The 19,371-nt window shown below is 40.0% G+C and overlaps 1 protein-coding gene across 4 annotated transcripts in view; it reads left to right on the top strand.

Annotated features, from left to right (window-relative positions):
• The first annotated feature begins 1,690 nt into the window (after positions 1 to 1,690).
• The window catches only part of LUC7L2 (LUC7 like 2, pre-mRNA splicing factor), a 34,457-nt gene continuing 16,776 nt past the window's right edge, over positions 1,691 to 19,371 (top strand). The window contains exons 1-3 of one of the 4 annotated variants that reach the window (XM_075750841.1): positions 1,757 to 2,112; positions 10,349 to 10,419; positions 12,107 to 12,201. Coding sequence is in view for 3 of the 4 variants with exons in the window: in XM_075750817.1 (XP_075606932.1) it covers positions 8,907 to 8,914; positions 10,349 to 10,419; positions 12,107 to 12,201 (174 nt within the window). In the remaining variant the exon portion in view is untranslated. Of the gene's footprint in view, positions 2,113 to 6,463; positions 6,481 to 8,891; positions 8,915 to 10,348; positions 10,420 to 12,106; positions 12,202 to 19,371 lie in introns of those variants that run through there. The other 3 variants (XM_075750826.1, XM_075750817.1, XM_075750837.1) reach the window with 3 other exon arrangements.

Consider the following 19,371-nt stretch of genomic DNA (forward strand, 5'->3'; position numbering starts at 1 on the left):
GAGATTTGGGCTACTTAGGTGAGGTAAGGAGATGTGAACTACAAGTTTTAAGGTTCTCTAGACCAAAAATCCGGTTTGCAATTCTTGCAGTGTCTTACTAAAGTGGTGTTAAACACTTTTTTTTTTTCTAAAGTGTTGATACCACAGGTGGGAAAGTACCAACCTATTTGCAGCTCAGCAGATGAAAGTTATTTGAAGTCACCATGCGCTGAGAATGGCTGTGACATATTTGTTGCTCTGAGTTATTTAATGCAGCTGCTACAGTCTGCAATTTACTTTCCAGATGGACTAAAGGTTTGCTCCATCCAAAGTCTGTTGTGTGTTGCTCCAGAAGAATAATATGGCTCACTGAAACCAGTCCTAGAAGAAAAGCTGAAATTTGGCCAGAAATAACTGGGAAAAGCAATCTTTGCTCTTTAAAGAGTACCTAAAGGTTGTGTGGTGTGGGTACAAATAGTAGCTAAAATGTCTCCATAGAGAAAACTTTAACCTGTATCGCTTCCAGTTACTTCCCTGTAAATCCAAAGTAACCTAATGACTAACAAAAGTAAATTTATATGTTGAAGAAAAAACAAAGCCAGGACGTGTTCTGAGCACTGGGTAGGGAATCTTTTCCTAAACTCGTTAGAGAGCAGTCTTGTCTGTGCATTGCATTTTCCCTTGTGAAATCCAAATAACTGGGGGAGGTTGTTGGGGGGTTTTTTAATGGCTTTTTCTGTTGTCTTTTCTCTCTCGTATTAAGCTAACCTTAAAATTTGAACGTGACCCCGGCTGTGAACAGCTAGAACTGATCCTTGTGACAGTCATTGACGGCTAGATGGCACTAGTCATTGCACTAGATGGCAACACGATGGTTAAGATAGTCACAAAAGGCAGGAGTTGGGATAAAAATTGTCAAAATATCTTTTTTGAGACTGGATCCTGGTGCTCTGTAAGTTGAATTAGCTGTGACATGTAACAGCAACTTCAATTTCAAGGGAGGTTCTTTAAAAAGCAGGTATTGTGGTAGCTTTTCTCACCAATGCGACAGTAACTGTGCTTGAGAGGGGAACAGAGCAAGAAAAATGGTGCGGAGTTATCAAATAAAGGGAATTGTGTTTAAGAAGCCTATTCTGTCAGCGCTAGCTCAGACGTACGTACCCGTTCACCCCCACTCCCGCCTATGTGTATGTGCACCCACGTGTTTAACGACTCGCTCCTGTCACTCAGTGAGCACCCAGTGAAGAGACGTGCCTGTCCGGGGGATGAGTAAGCAGGACCAGGCTGCTGGGCTGTACGAGACGTCAGTTACACGGCTTACGTCTCCCTCCTGCTTTGCGTTCATTTCAGCTCAGCCACGTGCTTTGGCACGTTAGAATCAACCGTCGTCAAACTGTTCCGGTTGGGTTTCCGGGCACTGCCCGGCTTCGGCTTCCCAGGAGCGGGCCGGGGGCCTCACAGCCCCCTCCCGGAGCGCCCTGCCCGACGCCCTGGTGTCGCTCTCGGAGGGCGCGGCCGCTGCGGACCAGGCCGCGCCGCTGACGCGGAGACCGGGACGTCACAGTAGCTACGCGAGGCCGCCCCGCCAATCAGCTCGCCCCAGGGACCCAGCCAGGCGAAAGGCTCGACGGCCCAATCAGAGACCTCGCCGCGCGGTGCGTCACCGGCCGAACACCGCACACCGCGGCCAATCAGCGGGCTCTAAAGCCTGTCCGCGCTGACGTCGCGGAGCGGACGAGGGGGCTCAGGGCGCGTGCGCGCGGGTTTCCGTTACCGCTGGCGCGCGCGCGTGGCAAGCGTGAGAGGAAGCGGGAGGAGCGGAGGGGGGAGGGGAGGCGAGGCGGCGGTGGCAGCGGCGGCGGCACCGAGGCCGGCGCGAGGCAGGTTTCCCGCTCCGCCTTCCACCGGGAGCGCGAGACAGAGGCAGCGTCTGCTTCCTCCCCCACCCGCGGCTCCGCCCGGGCCCGCCAGTGACGCGAGGGGGAGGGCTGAGCGCCGCGCCGGGCCTCGGGCCTTGTAGGCCGCTGTCGGCGTGACTCGGCCGGGCCGGGCCGGCCCCCCGCGCGCTCAAGATGTCGGCGCAGGCCCAGATGCGCGCCATGCTGGACCAGCTCATGGGCACGTCCCGGGACGGTAAGTGCCCCCCGGCCGGGGCGGGGGAGGGGAGGAGGGGGCGGAGCCGCCGAAGCCCCTGAGGTCACGGCGGTACCGGGCAGGCCGGCCGTTCACCGTGATTGGCAGGCCTGGGGCCCGCTCCCTCGCACCCCCCCCCCCCCGCCACCCTCCGCGGGGCGGGGCCTGCCGAGGCCGTAGGTCAGCGGCGGGGTGGGGGCCTTCGGCGCTGCCGCCCCCGGGGCTCGGGGGAGCCGGGCGCCGCCTACCCCCGCGGAGCTGCCAGCGCCAGCCGTTGTCCGGGCGGCGGGAGGCCGTGCTGCCGTTTCAGCTGCTGCTTAAGATCCGCTCTGCGCGATGCCCGGGGCTCGCAGCGGAACTGCGCCGCTAAAGGCGCGCCCGCGGAGCCTTCCCGCGCGGCTCACCGCTGAGGGAGGCAGCAGTTCGCTGGATTCGGGGTGGGGGGGGCACGGGACACAAATTAAAAAATCCCCTCAAAGCAACAGCCGCTTCAGTAGAGCGGGGGGGGGGGGGGTGGGTGTGTGTTTGTGTTATTATAGTTTTGTCTAAAGTCTGACCCAAACCATCATTTCAGTCAGCAGGTGGGTATGGCTGTTGCTCTTTGAAAGAGAGAGTGTAGTTAACCCAAGTGGATGAACTCTTTTAAAAACAAACAAGCCCCAAGCAGCTAACTAAAAGCTTAACATCTAGAGGCAGTAATCCCAGGAGAGAGATACTAGATGTACAGTCAGGTTTCAGATCACTCTGCGGTCACATAGTGAACTGAAGAATTACCACTGCGTAAAGCCGCTTAGAATTTTTGTCAGGGTGCATGGCGATCAATGTGAAAGTTTGAATTGGCAGCCATCCATAAACCCAGATAGTTTGGGGATGGCTAGAAAAGCACTGTTGCTGTTGTGCTGTGTAGTATCTTAATTATAAACAAGAGAATACTGCACCCGAGGGTAGACTGCAATTAGAGATTATTTGAATGTTCTGCATGTTGTACTTGCTCTTGCAGATGTGTTATATGTTTGTTGAAGCTTCATGCTGAATTAATGATTACCTGTTTTCCTATGCACCGAGTAGGATGTATGAACTGGGCTGTACCTTGTATGTGCCGGTCATCTGTTGATACTGGGGTAATGTGATCTTTCTGACAGCTTTGCTTTTTTTAGTATAATCTAGAATTCTAAATAAATGTAACAATTTTTCACATACCCAGTATGTCATGAATGCTTTCTGCTAAGTGCTTATAGTTGTTTTAAACGGGTGTAATAATCTCATTGGAAAACTACTGTTCTGCAGATTGTCTTCCAGAGCAAGTCTGGTTAGTGAGTAGTCATCATGTGGGATCTGACTTAGCGTGATTTTTGTCTTGGCCCAAAAGATTTTCAAATACTTCCTGTTGTGGCTGCGCGTGTCTTAAGTGCTTGGCAAAGCAAGGTGCTCGTAAAACTCAAGTCTTCCCAGTGTTGGTACCATTGTCTCAGAGCTGCCTACAGACTACACAGAAGGGGGGGGGGGCGTGTATCTTTGAATTTATGAATGTATTTTGTATTGGGTGGTTGGAGAAGAGCGTAATTTACCTGTGACAACTGCTTAAAAATGCTGAGTGACTAAGATCGAAACCAGGAAAAACAATTTTAGACTAGATTTCCTTTAGCTTTGTGAGAAAGCAGTTATTTTATTGATAATTGTATTTTCCCCCCTCCTACCCACCCTCTAACTCCCCAACAGCATGTGCTGAACTGTTTAGAAACTAACTGACTAGAGAGGAAGCATTTGAAGAAAATTGGCAGGATGGGAAAGGATAAGAAGAAAAGACTGTTTGCAAAACTGACTTCCATTATTGGATTAAGTGGGGAATTGAGGATCTCAGTGTAACACCATTCTAGGTTTGGCTTTTTTTTTTTTTAAATTAAAAATCCAGTGGAGCATTACTTAAAGTGAACACAGAGATTGAAAATCATCCTTTTCTGCAAAGCTGGTACTTAGTAAATTCAAGGCCATGCTCAAGGTCATTGAAATATTGCTAACCTTGAGAGTAGTGGGTTTAGGGTCATTTGGGTTTTTTTATGTTCCTGTCACCTTTGACGAATATTTTATTTCTAGTAATATGAAAATCGCAGCTTTTCACTAGAATGTGGCAATTTTTTCATTTCTTGATAGTTTGTAGCTCTTATTTCACCCACTTGTCCACATTACCTGTGATGTTGCTCTGCCTGGCAACACAATAGAGCTTAAAATGTTTCTTTAAAAATTAATCTTTATTGGTGATGTTTGTGTTTTATGTTGTTTAAAATTACCAAAGTGCTTTTTAATTTCCTGATTAACAGAATTTTATACTTTACATAGTTTGAAGGTTTTTTTGGTGGTGGTGGGGTTGGTTGTTTGGATTTTTTTTTGAGGAGCCTAGAATGTGAAGTTTAAAATTCACATAGAATACTAGAAAAGGTAGAGGTCAAACATTTCAAACTCGGAGGTAAATTCAAAGCAAATGTTGTTGCCTGAGTATGTAGTCTATATTACTTTAACTTATGGTATCCTTTGTAGAGAACAAGAATGTGCTTTGAAAATTCCACAATGAGATGCTCAAACATGATTTTTAGGAGATGATCTGTAGGCTGTAATTTGTGGAAGTTTGTGCGCACTCATTACAAGTGGTGTCCCTGGGGCCAGAATGGGGAAGCTCGAAGGAGATAGTTATGAAATCTTGTTATGGATTTGCTGTTGAGCTCTGAGAGCACCTAGAAAGCACAGTTCTGTATTGGTCAAATTGATTCAGAAAATACCCACTGAGCCGTAATGTTACTGTAGGAATATTTATGAAAAATAAGCTGTGTTAGTAAGGAGGCTTCCCACTTCAGACAGAGCTGCCCAATGTGTGGCTGTCCAGAACTAGGTGTGTGGCTCCAGGCCTGCCCCTTGCTGCATCCTTTCCCAGAGGACACTAGGCTCACAAGGGGGGAGAACTGAGAGCTTTGCGAATTGCTTTGGCAACCTGCTTTCTCCCTAGTCAGAATTTTGGCAGTGGGATAGATGCACACTCAACGTGTGATGAACTGCTGCCTGGTACCTGCCAGGATGTGATATTCAGGCAGCCTCTTGCTAGCTGCCCAGCCCAGTGCCCTGCTGCTTTGCGCTTAACTTTGCTCAGGTGGCAGACACCTGACAGAGATGTGAAACAGAAGTGACTTGGTAGATGCTCTTCAGGTGTTTCCAGTGAGTTGCAGTTCTTAGAATTCATCTGGGATATGGAAAAAGCAGTTGTATTGTTAATGTCAGTACAACAAAACCATTCTGTAAATGGCAGGTGTGGTTCTGTTACACACATGGAAAAGCACATTATTTGAAACTAAGTGTTTTTCTTGAAAATACCTTAAATATACCTAACTTAAAATTATCTTGCACATTTCTCTGACAAGAAGTGGAAAACTGGATTGGATGTGAGGACCATACTGAAATTTTAAAAAGTGGCTGAGATTTTGCTGTTAGTAAAAAGCTGGACTAATTTAATATAGTCATGGCTGCAGGTTGAAAAACATCTTCTCTGAAGTATGTCATTCCAAGTACTGATAACCTGACATACTTAAATAGTGAGGTTTAAACATAAGCTACTGAATTCATAACGTGCTTTCCCAAATATTGAGAAATAAGGAGTGCTGAAGACCAGGTGCTAATCTTATGTACTTACATACGAATGTTTTCTTCATAATGTTTTTTTTACTGTTAGCACTTAAACTAAAGGACTCTCTATTACATATGTCAATAGTTAAAAGGTTAGCTCAAGTTTAATTTATTGTTCATGACCAGAGCTGTGGGAACTTGTCACTCAGAAGTATTAGGAATAAGCTGATAGAAAAGTGTGATTTTTATTTTTTTAATACTATTTTTCAACTGTAAAATTGATTAAACTTTTTTTTTAATAGTATGCTTAGGTAAACCCTGGTTTTGCCATCCCTATTATCTAGAAAATAGGAGTGATGCTTACAAATAGGATCATAACTGTTTTAAATAAATCGAGTCACAAAATGAGTGAAATGTTAACAATTGGTATTAGTACTCCAGGAATTTTTTTTTTTTTCTTCTTCAGAATATAGCTGGAATGAACAAAGATGACCAAGTTTTCTTTAAAAGGCCTGATTGTAAACATCCCGTTTTATCTTAAATCAACTTATCTTGCTCAACTGGTTCATTTTCTGCCAGGTCAGTTACCTGCTCTGCCTTGCCGCATGAGTGCTGGAGTCAGTGTGAGGAATGGGTTAGAAGCAGAGGGTGGAGCAGGATCATTCCTTCTGACAGCGGTGCAGACACACAGCAGATCAGAGTGGCCCTGGAACAACACAGCATCTTCAAACTGCCAAGACTTGACTGTTGCAAAGAAATGTGGTCATTTGGGGTTTTTTGGGGGGTTTTTTGGGTTGTTTTTTTTTTTTTTTTAATAATTGCTACTACATCAAAATGAGGTTATAGTCTAGAAATATGAAACACTAGCAAAATTAATTGGATTTTTCTTAAGAGACAGGTAAACTTGTGTGTGCTTCTGAGACTTACGTGTGGTCATGAAAATGTACTCCTAAGCATCCTAACAAATATTATGCTCTGTGACTAGCAGAAAAATCTTTGGAGCCTTTAGCTATACAGAACCCATGTGTACGAAGTGCCAATCAGTCTCTTCTGTTTCACCTGCTGGCTTTTTGAGCTGAGCTGCTGTGCTTGGAGTCTTTAACTCAGTTCTTTAGCTGTTACTAGCAAAGCACTATTCTTGTTCTATGATCATCATCTGGCATTGAAACTTAAAATACCCTTTTTGCCTCTGTTTACTGTTAATCAGTTTTTCTGTTTTACACTAGCCACTTCAGTTCTCCCTTTACTAATGTGTGACTTCTCTGTCCTCCTAGTTTGGGAGGAGCTGAAGTGACACCCCTGTGCTTATCTTAAAGTCATCCTGTGTTTGGTGACACCCTTTATATGGTAGCAGAGCTGTAGTCCAGAATTTGTAACCCATTTTTTAATTTGTTTCCATAGGGAATTATCGAAGTGTTCTCTGTGTATGTAAGGTTGAGCGGTGGGTTGAAGTTAGTATTTTCAGGGCACATGGATTTTTGTTGTCCGTTACTGGAGGACTACTAGTAGCCGTTCGGGTAGCTTCAGGCTGAGGGCTAGGATAGGGAGCCAGGAGCCTCCTCTGAGAGCTCTTCTTTCAAATACGGATCAGCAGCAAAGTGAAGGCAGAAAAAAGTGTCGTACAAATTTCCACAAAACCTACCCAAAATATTGAACTGATGTCAGCTCAGAAAGAAATCTGAAAGTAGTAGCAACACATAAACTTCATGAAAAGGTTTTTTATTTGTCAGTTGGGAGTGATCCGAAGGCTTTGAGAGCAGCGATCATGTTTAGTGAATTGTGTGTATTTGCTGGCTTCGTTAGAAGGTTCTGGTGCTTTAGCCCTTAAAAATGAGGGGAACAGTGAAAAACTTGAGGACTTCTTCTGTTCTGGATTTGGGACCCCGTATGAAGTGGCATTTATAAAAAAGCAAATAGGCATATTCATACCCCATAGAAAATCATTCCTATATTTGTTCAATTTGTAATGCATTAGCTAGCAAATGGTTTCATTCTATTCTGCATTGACAAGTATTAATTCAGTCATAGTGTAACCCAGAAGCAATCCTGCTTAGAAATGTCTTATTCTAAAGGTGTTCTGGTAAAGATGCATCCAGTGTTAGTGACAAGAGTATCAGAATTAGCTCCCCATTCAGTGTGTAGCAGAAACAGGATCTTCTGTGAGTGCATAAGCCTCAGTTAAATAATGACGTTGAATACTTGTTATACGGGACTTGCTTTGCTGATGAAATTTGATATGCAGTCTTTGACCTGATATTCCACCCAGTTAGTAGCTCTTCGTGACTAAAGCTTTCAGAGTCCCTTGCCAACATGTTGGGACTCACGCTTAAAAAATTTAAGTGGAAAGCTAACCAGTTTTGGTTGATGTAGCTTCATGCAGGAAGTCAACAGCATGGAAATGGACATTGTTGTCTTTGCATGGATTGCACCGTTAGTTTGTGATCGGAGGTTACAGGTGGATTATAATGGGTAATTCTCATCAACACACTGGGATTGTTGTTAGTAGTTCATTAGGATGCATCAGAACAGTAAGAGATGCTGGATCAAATAAATCATTGTTATAAATCTTACAATGCTAAGCATTGTTGATACATAAGTGTTCATTCTGGTTTGTGATTAAAATATACTAAACAGGAATGACATTGTAGAGGCTCGTTAATAGGTTAGACTTGGAAGTTCAAAGTGAATTGTGCAATCCAAGTGCACATTATAATCTTAACCCCTAGATGTTCCTTAATCAGCAGTATGCATTGGTCTTGAATATTGATGTTACTTTTGTAGTCACCGTGTTTAATACAAACTAGAAAACTTCCTTTAGAAAGTTCACATTACTGCCCTCAACTCTTTAATATTTGTCTCTCTAGTGTGCAGTTTCCTTATGCTTATACAGGATAGCGATGTGCAAGTGTAGAAATTTCCTTGATGTTTGGCTTTTCTTCTTGAATGGTTTCAATTCTGTTTCAAAGTTCTCCATTCATCTGGAAAGTAATCTCTTACAGAAATATGGTTTGGGCCAGGTACTTTAAGTAAAACTAAAGCTGCTGCTTCTTGAGGAAAATGTAATTTATTTTTTCTGTATCTCCACTTAAATTTTATCAATCCTGATTTTTTTTTTTTTTTTTTAATGGAGAAAATCTAATTGGAAACACAGGGATGGCTTATAGTAATTGGTGTTGACTCCTCTGATGCCCTGGTAAATTACTTTGATTTCTTTAATGAGCACGAGCCCTAAAGATCAAGTAGTTGAATACGCTGCTATTCTTCAGAGGCACGGTTAAATAAGTTGCTATTCTGAGCTAATTTAATTATTTACCTATTAAAATAGAATTTGTAATGAGGTCTGAAGTATCAGTGATAGCGTCCCCTTCATAAATGTTTAAGGATACTTCTAAAATTTAGATGACTGCAGCTACTCGGTACCTAGATGTATTATTTTCTTATTGCAGGATATATAAAGTCTTTTTTTGTAATACTCATAAACATTGCTTAGCATTCACTTGATTGTTTGACCATGCAAAGAGTGTATCGACTTAAGTACAGTTTGACAAAGAGAAGTAGTGTCTTGGTTATCTGACATACCACTGAAGTTCTTGGCGTAAGAACACATCTATTCACGTTGTTTTAAATCTTAGAAGGCATCTGCAAAAGTCTGTTTTGCGATAGTCTGAATGTCAGGCGTATAGTGGATCTGTAGATTTTATTCCGTGTGTGTCCCTGTCCCGTCCCCCTCCCCAGCAACCCATGTAGACCCCAGGTCATCAGCTACTCAAGATGATTCATCTGTAGGTCAGGAACAGAATCCATCTTCTGTCTTTGCCAACAGGTCTGCACTATTTAGGGATATTGGAGCTCATAAAATTCATGAAGAAATAAAAGCATTTTCTTCTGACGCTATCAGACTCTGGAATGAGCTGACAGAGGGACACAAAATTCAGTCATTGTTATGTCATAGTATATGACACCTTTTCTTTTTGATAAACCTTTCCTTCTGAAACAACATCAATTAAAAATAAATGCAAATGTATGAAACTCCTTTTCATGGGAAGGAAAAGGTAAATATCTGAATGTTCTGTGTATGGGAGCCTTTCGGAAAGTCTCTTAGATACTAGACCAAAGGCATGGTACAAAAAGAATAAACATTTAAAATGTAAATGTGGAATGTTCTTGAGGCTGTCATTGATCAGTTTCTGCTACCTTTTTTTTTTTCTTTTTCCTATGTTGTCTTATCTCAGTTTGGTAATTGTGATTATCATGCTAGCCACTTAGATGAAAAAAGACTGTATTGCAGCTGTAGCATCAGTTCCTAGTTGTGGTAGGGGTATGAAAAAAGCTACGTCTAGATATTGAGGTAACATCTGTCATGATACTACTTACCAACTTTTCCAAAGGAACCATGAGTCTTTTAGCAATTTTCTGATCTTGATAACTCCTTGACTCCTGATAAGTTAGTGCTATTAGGCCATCAGCTGTCTCTTTTAAAAATATTTTTCTTGATTTTGTTCATTTGTCTTTATATAGAAGAATCTTTACAGTGAACATGTATTTCTAGATGCTGTGTTAAAATTGCTGGCAGAGTCTATTATTCTATACAAACTGAACAATCTGGCCCCTTGTTTTATTTATAAAGGTTCAATGTATCTTTGCCTGCCTACATCAATCTGCAAGGGAGTGTCAGAAAGGCCCCGCATTCGCCGAGCCGTGAGTTATCAATAACTTTTCAGATGTGTTAATGAATGTGGAACAAACGCAGTTATGTGTTTAAAAAAATATGGATCCACCTCCTAAAAAGAGGGGGGAAAAAAAAAGGAAGAAGCAAAACTCTTTACTGCAGTAGCAGGCATGATTATAAAGGGATTGCTCTAAATTTTTGGTAGTGTAAGTATAACTAAGCAGTAAGGTTGCCCTCTAGAAAACCTATTGTTGAACTGCTTTGAAGCTGTCTTTAGCCTGTGGATTACAGGTTTTAACTGTTATATCCCGCAGGCAAATTAAGCATGTGGTGGTTTTGGAAACTTTTGTTTGCTTAATAATCTGAAACTTGGCCCATCTGAAAATGTTATGTATTAGCATCCTATGCATAGAACTGATATTTAAAAATCAGATTGCATAATAGTAAGAAAGGCTTGACTAATAAGATGCGAGTTTTTTTATTCCCCTCTGTTGTAGCTACCTCAGTAATGAATTTGGCTTCTTGAATTAATAGATTAAAAATTCTCAGTGTTTCAGGTTATGAAGCCATAAAAAAACTTTAACTGCAAAATGTATCTTGTATACATCAAATATTTGATGAAATTGAAAAGGCTGCAATCTGAACTCATTGTATGTCTTCCCTGCCCCCCAGCAGCCTTCCTTGCTTCAGTAATTCACCAGTAGGTTTTCAATGATTAGAGATCTTAATAAGTTGTTACATTTTTAAAAAATGAATAAATAGATACATCCTGAGAGAGATTAAGGTGTTTTATCGTGCCTGTGTCTTAACAACAAGAGAGCTGTAGCTGTGGTCTCTCTTCCAAATCTCAAACAGTGCCAATGATGTCTGGAAGGAAAACATATTCCCGCCCTCGTCCCCAAAATACCAGCTGGTTACTTTGTTCTGAAGACTTTAGGTCTTGCTCCTAGATGGGGTTATTTAAACTTATAATTGGACCTCAGCGTGTGGGCAGGTTGATGCTTCTGCTGATGCAGGAACTACAACATGCCATGATGAAGATATATAAGATGTTCCCAGCCCAACAAACAGCATGTAGAAAAGAAAAAAAAAAAACCAACAAAAACAAACGGCTTATGATAGAGAGATATGCAAACATCTGTAAAATAATTTTGCATATAGGCTATGTCCATATGTTTGACTGACTTTTTTCAGGTTTGTAAGCATTTAAAATCATTCTTCTGCCAACTCTTTATGCTACTCCCATCAGAAGTAAGAGGGTTCGTTGCATCCAAGAACAAAATCATAAAATGAGTATCAGGTGGGATTTGGTGAAGATGCAATGTATATCATTTTGTGTTTATGAGGCTGCTTTTATATGCTATTTGTTGCATACAAATACATCACTATTTCATGCAAAACCTGAATAGAACATTATATAGCTCATTTAGCAAATGCTGGTTTTAAGCTAATGCTGTCTATCTGGTTTCAAGCACTTTTCACGCTGCATTTTTGAAGGAGAAGTGTGAGAGGTTTTTAAAATAGCATTGTAGAGCATTAAAACATGTATTTGTGTTTTTGGTGTTATTTGGCAAAGAAGTATACAGTGTTTTAAGTTCTAGTTTCCATAGGCCTTCACTATGTGACAGGGCAGTGTTAACGCTTTGCATGTAACCTGCAGAACGTGTCGGCTTCCCTAGATTTCTAACCTGGAATGTGTTGGTTTCTATATTGCAGGTGACACAACCCGTCAGCGAATCAAATTCAGTGATGACAGAGTGTGCAAGAGCCACCTTCTCAACTGCTGCCCTCATGATGTGCTCTCTGGAACTGTATGTAGCTAAATCTTTTGTTTTATTTAGATAAGAATGCAGAAAATGAATTATATCTGGTTTTAGTAATAGTCACGGTTTTCAGCAAGTGTCTGTCTAGTGCTCTCTGGTAGTTCAGAATAACTTTTATAAACAACTAGTTTATGTGTTACAAAGTTGTTTTTTTTTAGAAGTTTCCTGTTCTGTGTGCTAATTATTACTTACAAGTTCATCATTGTTTGCTCTAACAAAAAAAATCTAAAATACATGAGATTACTTACGTGAATTGAGCTATAGCAAAGTGGTTTTAAACTAGTACTGTTGCAACTGGTAGAAAAGGAGGTGTAAAACTAGTAGAAAAAGAGGAGGTATAACTTACGTATAAACTGTGATGTTGTTTTCTTAAAACTTGATGTTGTAGTAAGAAATTATCCCACCAATATAAGGAAGAGAGGTTATCTTCAGAAATATTTTAGTGAAAACAGTTGAAAGTTCAAATAATTTATAGAAGCTGAGATATATTGAATGATAGAGATGCTCAGTGTACAACATGCAGTTACTATACCATTTTCATCAATTAAAAGGCAATTTGAAAATCTCCACTTATGACATAACAATAACTTCTCTTTTTTGACTTGGATTTTTGTGTACTCTGTAGTAGAGGTTCCTGTGCCTGAGCATAGCAAACAGGGGGCTTTAACCTGTGCTGGTAGCTTTGTCAATGTGCTCGTGCTTTACCTTGTGGTGCCTGATTAAGGTAGCTTATTCTTTGTGAAAGACGAGTAAGCTAGATTTCATTGATTATTTAACTTAATGTTCTGTGGTGTTAGAAGAATTAATAATAGGGAGATGTACGATGATCTGCAGGGTCTCATGTGCCTACCATTCTTAATGCTGCACTTAAGCTTTCCTTATTCACATTGGCACATTTTCTTCCCCTGTGGCAGAGGGGAAAGTAAATACTGGAAAACCTGTCTTAAGGATTATTTGAAGCATTATTGGTTCTCTGCGCTGTATCATTCCAAATGGCTAACTTTACAGGAGCCTTTAATGAAATACAGAATGAAGTTCACGTGCAAAATCATAAACTGAAATACGTAGATTTGGTAACTGATTTACCTGTCACCTGGCCTTTAATAGGCTTTCCAAGTAGCTGCGATTTTAAACTAACCATAACATTTTTGGTTGATCAAAGGGCTTCAAACATGCATGCACACACTAATTTTGTTTGGCACTTGTACTGACAGGTCAATAGTTACAGTCCATCCTTCCGTCCTCTTAAGAGTCCCTTCAAAAGCAGGTGTGACTGTAATTGCTAAGCAACACAGTAAGAAGAGGCAAAATAAGTAGTAGAACTGAACTAGACAACTTAGCATTTGTCTTAATAAAAATAAAAAAGGCAATGGAATAGAAAAGGCCCACTTGTTGAGCTTCTTCATAAGTCTTGTGGCTTCCTAATTTTTTTCCCCCCTATCCTTAAAGACACTCTTTCCTTTTTCTTTCGTATAGCAAAGTTCTGTCACAACACAAAAATCAGGTGTCTTAATGTGGTGTGTTTGGTATATGCTGAAGGTAATTCATGCTGAAGATAATGTCTCGCACATATTTCCTTACCTTCAAGTCTTTCTTTTTTATAAGTGATAACAAATTGATAACAATGTTTTGTGTATTCAATGCATGTGTAGTTTTATTTTGAACTGTTGTGTGCATTACTGTCCAAACAAAATGGGGGCAAAAAGGAGAAGAACATGTTCCTCTTCGCCCTTCTGTTACATTGTCCAGTGTTTTGGTTGTGATGAGCAAAACAGCTCCTGTTTTGGGGAAGATGTGTGACATAAAGGTATGCTATAAAAACATACAAAGTCATTGGTTAGAATTCCACAAGAAGATACTTCTAAAATATTAATTTGACAGCTTTTCATTGTGATCTAATTTCTGTAAGCAACGATTTCCAGGATGGCTGTCTTTAGAGAGTAAGAAGTGTTTATCTTCAGGACTATAAAAGTCATAGGTACCATGTAATAATGCCTCTTATGGTGCAGACCAAGCATGTAGGTTGGGCCTCGTTACCCAGTCCTTACTGAAAGTTCTCATCTGTCTCACAGTGGTTTCTGCTGCTGCTCATGGACTACTAAGCTAAATGGCTTATTTGGTGAATATCAATATCTTTTTTTTTTTTTTCCCCTTCCTCATAATGCAGTTAGTCATCAGACCACAAAATGTGTTCCACGGTGTAATTCTGGGTCCAGAAAAAGTGCCTAGTTTAATCCTTTTAGCGGGACTAGTAGAAAGGGACTCATAAGAGACAGGCTTTATCTGACCTATGTGATGTTCTGCTGTTTACCTAGTCATGGGTCTGAAGAAATGGACCTTTCTCTCTTAATAGCACAGTTTTTAAAAAGGGCAAGAAGCTAAGTTTTGATAGGAAAATTTTGATGCATCTTTGCGTTCAAGATCTGTAGGTAACAAAGCTTGAGTGACTTTTTTTTTAAATTCAAATCCAGAATCTTATGCTTCGGAGAGAATAAGTTCTCTGGGGACACTTTGTGAGGTTAAATCTCTTCGTTGCCTAGATTATCAGTAAAATACTGGACACAAATTGCCTTTTTTTGGTCACAAAATCATCTGTGCAGTTCCTATGAAATACATACTATGCAAAATGCAGACTTCTGTGCTATTCCAATCCACCCACTTTTTCAGAAGCACTCAAGGAGGACACTGACAGATAATGCAAGACAAATGAAATGACTCATATGAGTAGGCTTTGTTAATTTAGTGTGTTTTTTTTCCTTAATGGCCAGATACCCAAAACTCTGCCAAGGAATTGCTGTTCCTTGACAATAAAATCATGTTCCCCAGGCTACAGTATGTATTGGTAAAAGTAGTGCATGTCTACTTTTCTTAGAAGGTGGGAAACTTTCTCTTTGTCCATATTTCTGCATATTTTATCCCTTTGGTTAGATGAAGTGTGTGCTTATTTTTAAGAATACTGCCTGAAGTCTTCTGTTATTTCTGTACTTCTCCAGAACACTTGCAGTGGGTTTTTTGGTTAACATTAGAAACATTTCTGAAAAAAAGCATCCATACAAATTAGGGATGTTTTGAGTTTTACTAGGAAATTTCCATTGTTTAGATCGGCAACATTTCACAGTTTCCTACTTTTTTTGCGCTTGCTTTTGCACTTCTCTGTCTCGATTCCTCAGAGTAATTTGTATTTAAAGGAACAATAAAGTTGTTTTTAAAGGAATCTTAAATATTTTGCTTAGGTGTGTAAAACCATAAGAATTAGCTGTATTTTGTATTTAATTCTTTCTTCTGGCTGCTCTTGCCAACAGAACTTTTAATTCTGTATCAGTCACCCTCTTCCACTTTTCTGGATAGACTTGTCTAGTCATCTGTTAATGAGCTTCAATTGTTACCTACTTGAATCAGGAGATTTTGGTTACATTCCTATTTTATTTTATTTTATTTAGGGACATGGTTTTGTGCTGCTAGGTTTCTGGTTTTGTAGACTTGAAAATGCTAAGTCAAGCAGTCAGAGGTGTCTCAGTGCCTGCAGGAGATGATTTTGTGTCACTTTGGGGAAAGACAGAGCATGCGTTTGGATTTTTTTGGTGATCTCCTTCTAAGGGCAATGGGAATAATGGGCTACGTGGAAGACATGGAACAGTACAAATCTATTGTGTTGATTATCTGTTCATTTGAAATGTGTTTTGAAGTTTGTGTGAGGCACATAGTAAACTAATTGGTAAGATCACAGAACTGACTCTGTATTCAATGTAGAACAGTGTCTGTGCAGAACCTGGCTTTGACAATGCCTCTCACAAAAGCTCTCATTTTTAGCTGACATTTTTTTCATATTTTGACTTTTTTCATATTTTTTCATATTTTTCATATTCTCTGCTTTTTCATAATGATCACATGGGCACTGGTTCATATGCATAAGTCAATGGTTTAAGAGTTTGCTTATTCATTTCAGGTTAAGAATTTTATAATGAGAGATTAGTAAGACTTTGTAAACCCTGGCTACTGGGGCACAGCAAATAATTTACCACTTAAAGTTACCAATTTTTTTTTTTTTTTTTTGTCTTAAAGGGTTAGCACTCTTACTTTACCTTTTTTATCCTTAATAGTTGCTAATGATCAGGCTTGTGGTTTTGTGGTGTCTTTTTTTTCCCCAAACTATAGTCTTGAGTTGTTTTTCATCAGCATTACAAAAATGTTTGTTTATATTTATCCATATTATGAAATTAGGACTGAAGCTATGTTTATAGGAGTCAGATGACTACTCTGTAATGGTACAGACCTATTAAGCAACAATCTCTGGTTTTAAGCTCTGTGCTGGCTACGGCAGGTTTTACAAGATGTATAAGAATATGTTTTCTCTATCTATGTTTCTGAACGAATAGCCGAATACTAATGAAAATGACATGGTGGGAAGATTTAAAGCAAATACCCTTAGTAAGGTTAAAAGTAGTAATGTCCTGAATAGTTACAGTAACCCGCTAGCTATCTTTGAAGAGCCTGAGCAGTTCAACACTTCTGTAGTAATCTGGCTTTCTTATTAGCTTGATTGTGCTTCCCCGTTGAAAAAATGTCACAAATACTTTATGTGGTCTTGCAGACCATGGTTGAGAAATTCCTTTCTGCTCAGTGAATTAACTTTGTATTTATGTATATCTGTTGGGGAACACTGCTTCTTGCATTTTATTTATACAGACCTCAGAGTATGCTCTGTTTGCTCAGTCCTACAGTTAAGCGTATCTTCAGGTGCTCATGAATTTACTGCACTCAGCTCTTCAGGACTCTTGCTGATTAAAAGCATATTGATTGAGACCTTGGTTTAGGCAATATACTTTAATACATGATTAACTTTAAGCTTATTAGGGATGGAATTCAGCTCTGGATTAAGACATCTAAATTTAGGTTTCAGCTGAGGAGCTAGGTGTCGAAGCTTGCACAGGAGTCAGAAGGGATTTAGGCAGTGGAGCCTAGAGAAAGATTCAGTTCACTTGCTACTGGGTATCCTTCTCAAGGTGGGCTGAATCCATTTGGGCTCACTGGCTGCACTGTCTAGATCTCCTTATACTGTGAAGAGAAGTTTGGATAGTTCACACATCTACAGATAGGCGTTAGTAAGGTATTTTAATCTAGAGCTGATTTCTTTGCTGGTAGTTCCATTGGCTCGGTGGAACCATTTCCATACTTAAAACTTAGGTATGCCAGTGTGATGATACGCTGTAGTGTCACAAAAAGCAGCCATTCTGCTGGAGGGTATCAGCTTTTCAGTTCAGGACTGGTTTGATCATGTGAACTGCTTTGGCTTTGCAAATCAAATTAAACTAGGCTTGCATAAGCTACCTCAATTTGTAGCCTTCAGCCCAGTGGTGATGAATTATCAAGTGTCTGTTGTCCCAGCAAGTGATGGTGTGAGTCTGTTGAAAAGTATTCTTTATTTCTGTCACCAGTACCAGGAAAGTTAACTGATTGTACCATATTCCATTTTAGTGGGTTTAATTTATCTAGGTGAAGGGGGTTTTTTCTTACCCTCTATATAGTTATGTAACTTCAATGTTAATATATTATATAGTCAGGCTATAAGACCAAATACTATGTAAACACTGAAATATCTCATTTAAAAATAAAGATGACTGCTGCTAGCTTTGTCTTTCAATGAAGATCTATTCCAAGGACTTGAAGTCTTCAGAAGTGAGAGTATGGTTAAAGGGAGAAATGTCTTTAAACAAGTATTGTACTTCTGAAGATACCTGGAATTTTCAGTGGTTGCTAAGGTCTTTAATAACTTACTAATTTCTGCTTACTTCTAGTTCAGCATTTCTTTCCTGCTAGCAAAGTCCTACAAAAGTTAACCCCATTAGTGGAGTCAGAGGACTTAAATCACACATCACTGTATCATCCTAAAGACTCCTCTGCTGAACATATGTTGCCTACAAGAAAGAACAGGCTTTATCGCTAGTCTAGAAATCTGTCAGAAACAAAATTGTTAGTGCAGATGAAAAGTGGGTTCCATAACAAGGAATATCTCAGTAGAGTCTATCTGCAGCTTCTTTTTATCAGTAGCAAGAGTGTTCTCATACAGACTCCAGTAGTTGTCTTGACAATCTGACAAAGGGAGAGATCTGGTTCCTCCAATATAAACTTTTCAGTCATGTCAGATCATCCTAAGCAAACAAACAAAATAACCTTCTCTTGCTGAATGTGAACTGCTTTGGTATGGCTATCTTTATAGCTAGAAAGCATTCTCTACGTAAACACTGCCCAGAGTATCTTCTTTCAAAACCTATCAAAGATGCTTGCTGTTTTTAGAAGCATTGATAGTGTGTGCTACAATGTCACACTTGGCTCAACATCAGCCCTCTGTGTTTTATGTAGCTTTGACTTTTTTTGTGCTCTTTTTTCACTCCATATAGAGTACATTCAGTAATCTGATGTCAAAGGAATGTGTGGTAGTTGTAAAAGTGCCAAAATGGGAATTTTGCTGTGGGTAGCTCAAGATCTGAAAAGAAAGCCATCTTAATTTTGTGTTCCAGAAACAGCATCACATCAGAGTTTAGTCTCTGGTTCAATTATTAGTGTCAGCTACTCTGAGTGCACGTTTATTTTACAGATAAATTCTTCAGATTCTCTATTGCTTAAGTCCTCAGCCAGCTCTTCTTGTCTATTCATGCTTAACTCATGTGATTGAATTTTTTTTTTTTACCTGATCTGATTGAAGCAGAGCCTATGCATCATTGTTAAACTAAATGTATGTAATCCATTTCTGTATTAATACCAAAGGCATTCTATCCATGGGATGGGATAGACAAAAATTATTACTAAATGATTTCAATATGAGGTTGTTTGGGATGAAAGACCAGTTGTCTAAACCTCGGCTCTCGGAAATTAAGTAGCTTTAGTTGCCCATCTAACACTGAGAAATAAAAAAAGTATTACAGAAAGTGGTTAGCAAGTTGTTAGTAGAACACACTAATTTCTTAAGCAGAGCTCAGCCATAGCAAAAGGACTCGTGATATCCTGTTTTGCACATGGGTTGCCTGGACTATTTTCTAGACTAATCTTCAGCAATAGCTGAAACTTTAAAGAAAGATTCTTCAAGTACGTAGAGTTTTTTCTGGTTTTTATCATCAGTAAAAGTGGAGTAACTGCAAAAAGCCCCGAAGCATGGCTTCA

Source organism: Balearica regulorum, chromosome 1 (genome assembly GCF_011004875.1).
Source record: "Balearica regulorum gibbericeps isolate bBalReg1 chromosome 1, bBalReg1.pri, whole genome shotgun sequence".
NCBI lineage: Eukaryota > Metazoa > Chordata > Aves > Gruiformes > Gruidae > Balearica > Balearica regulorum.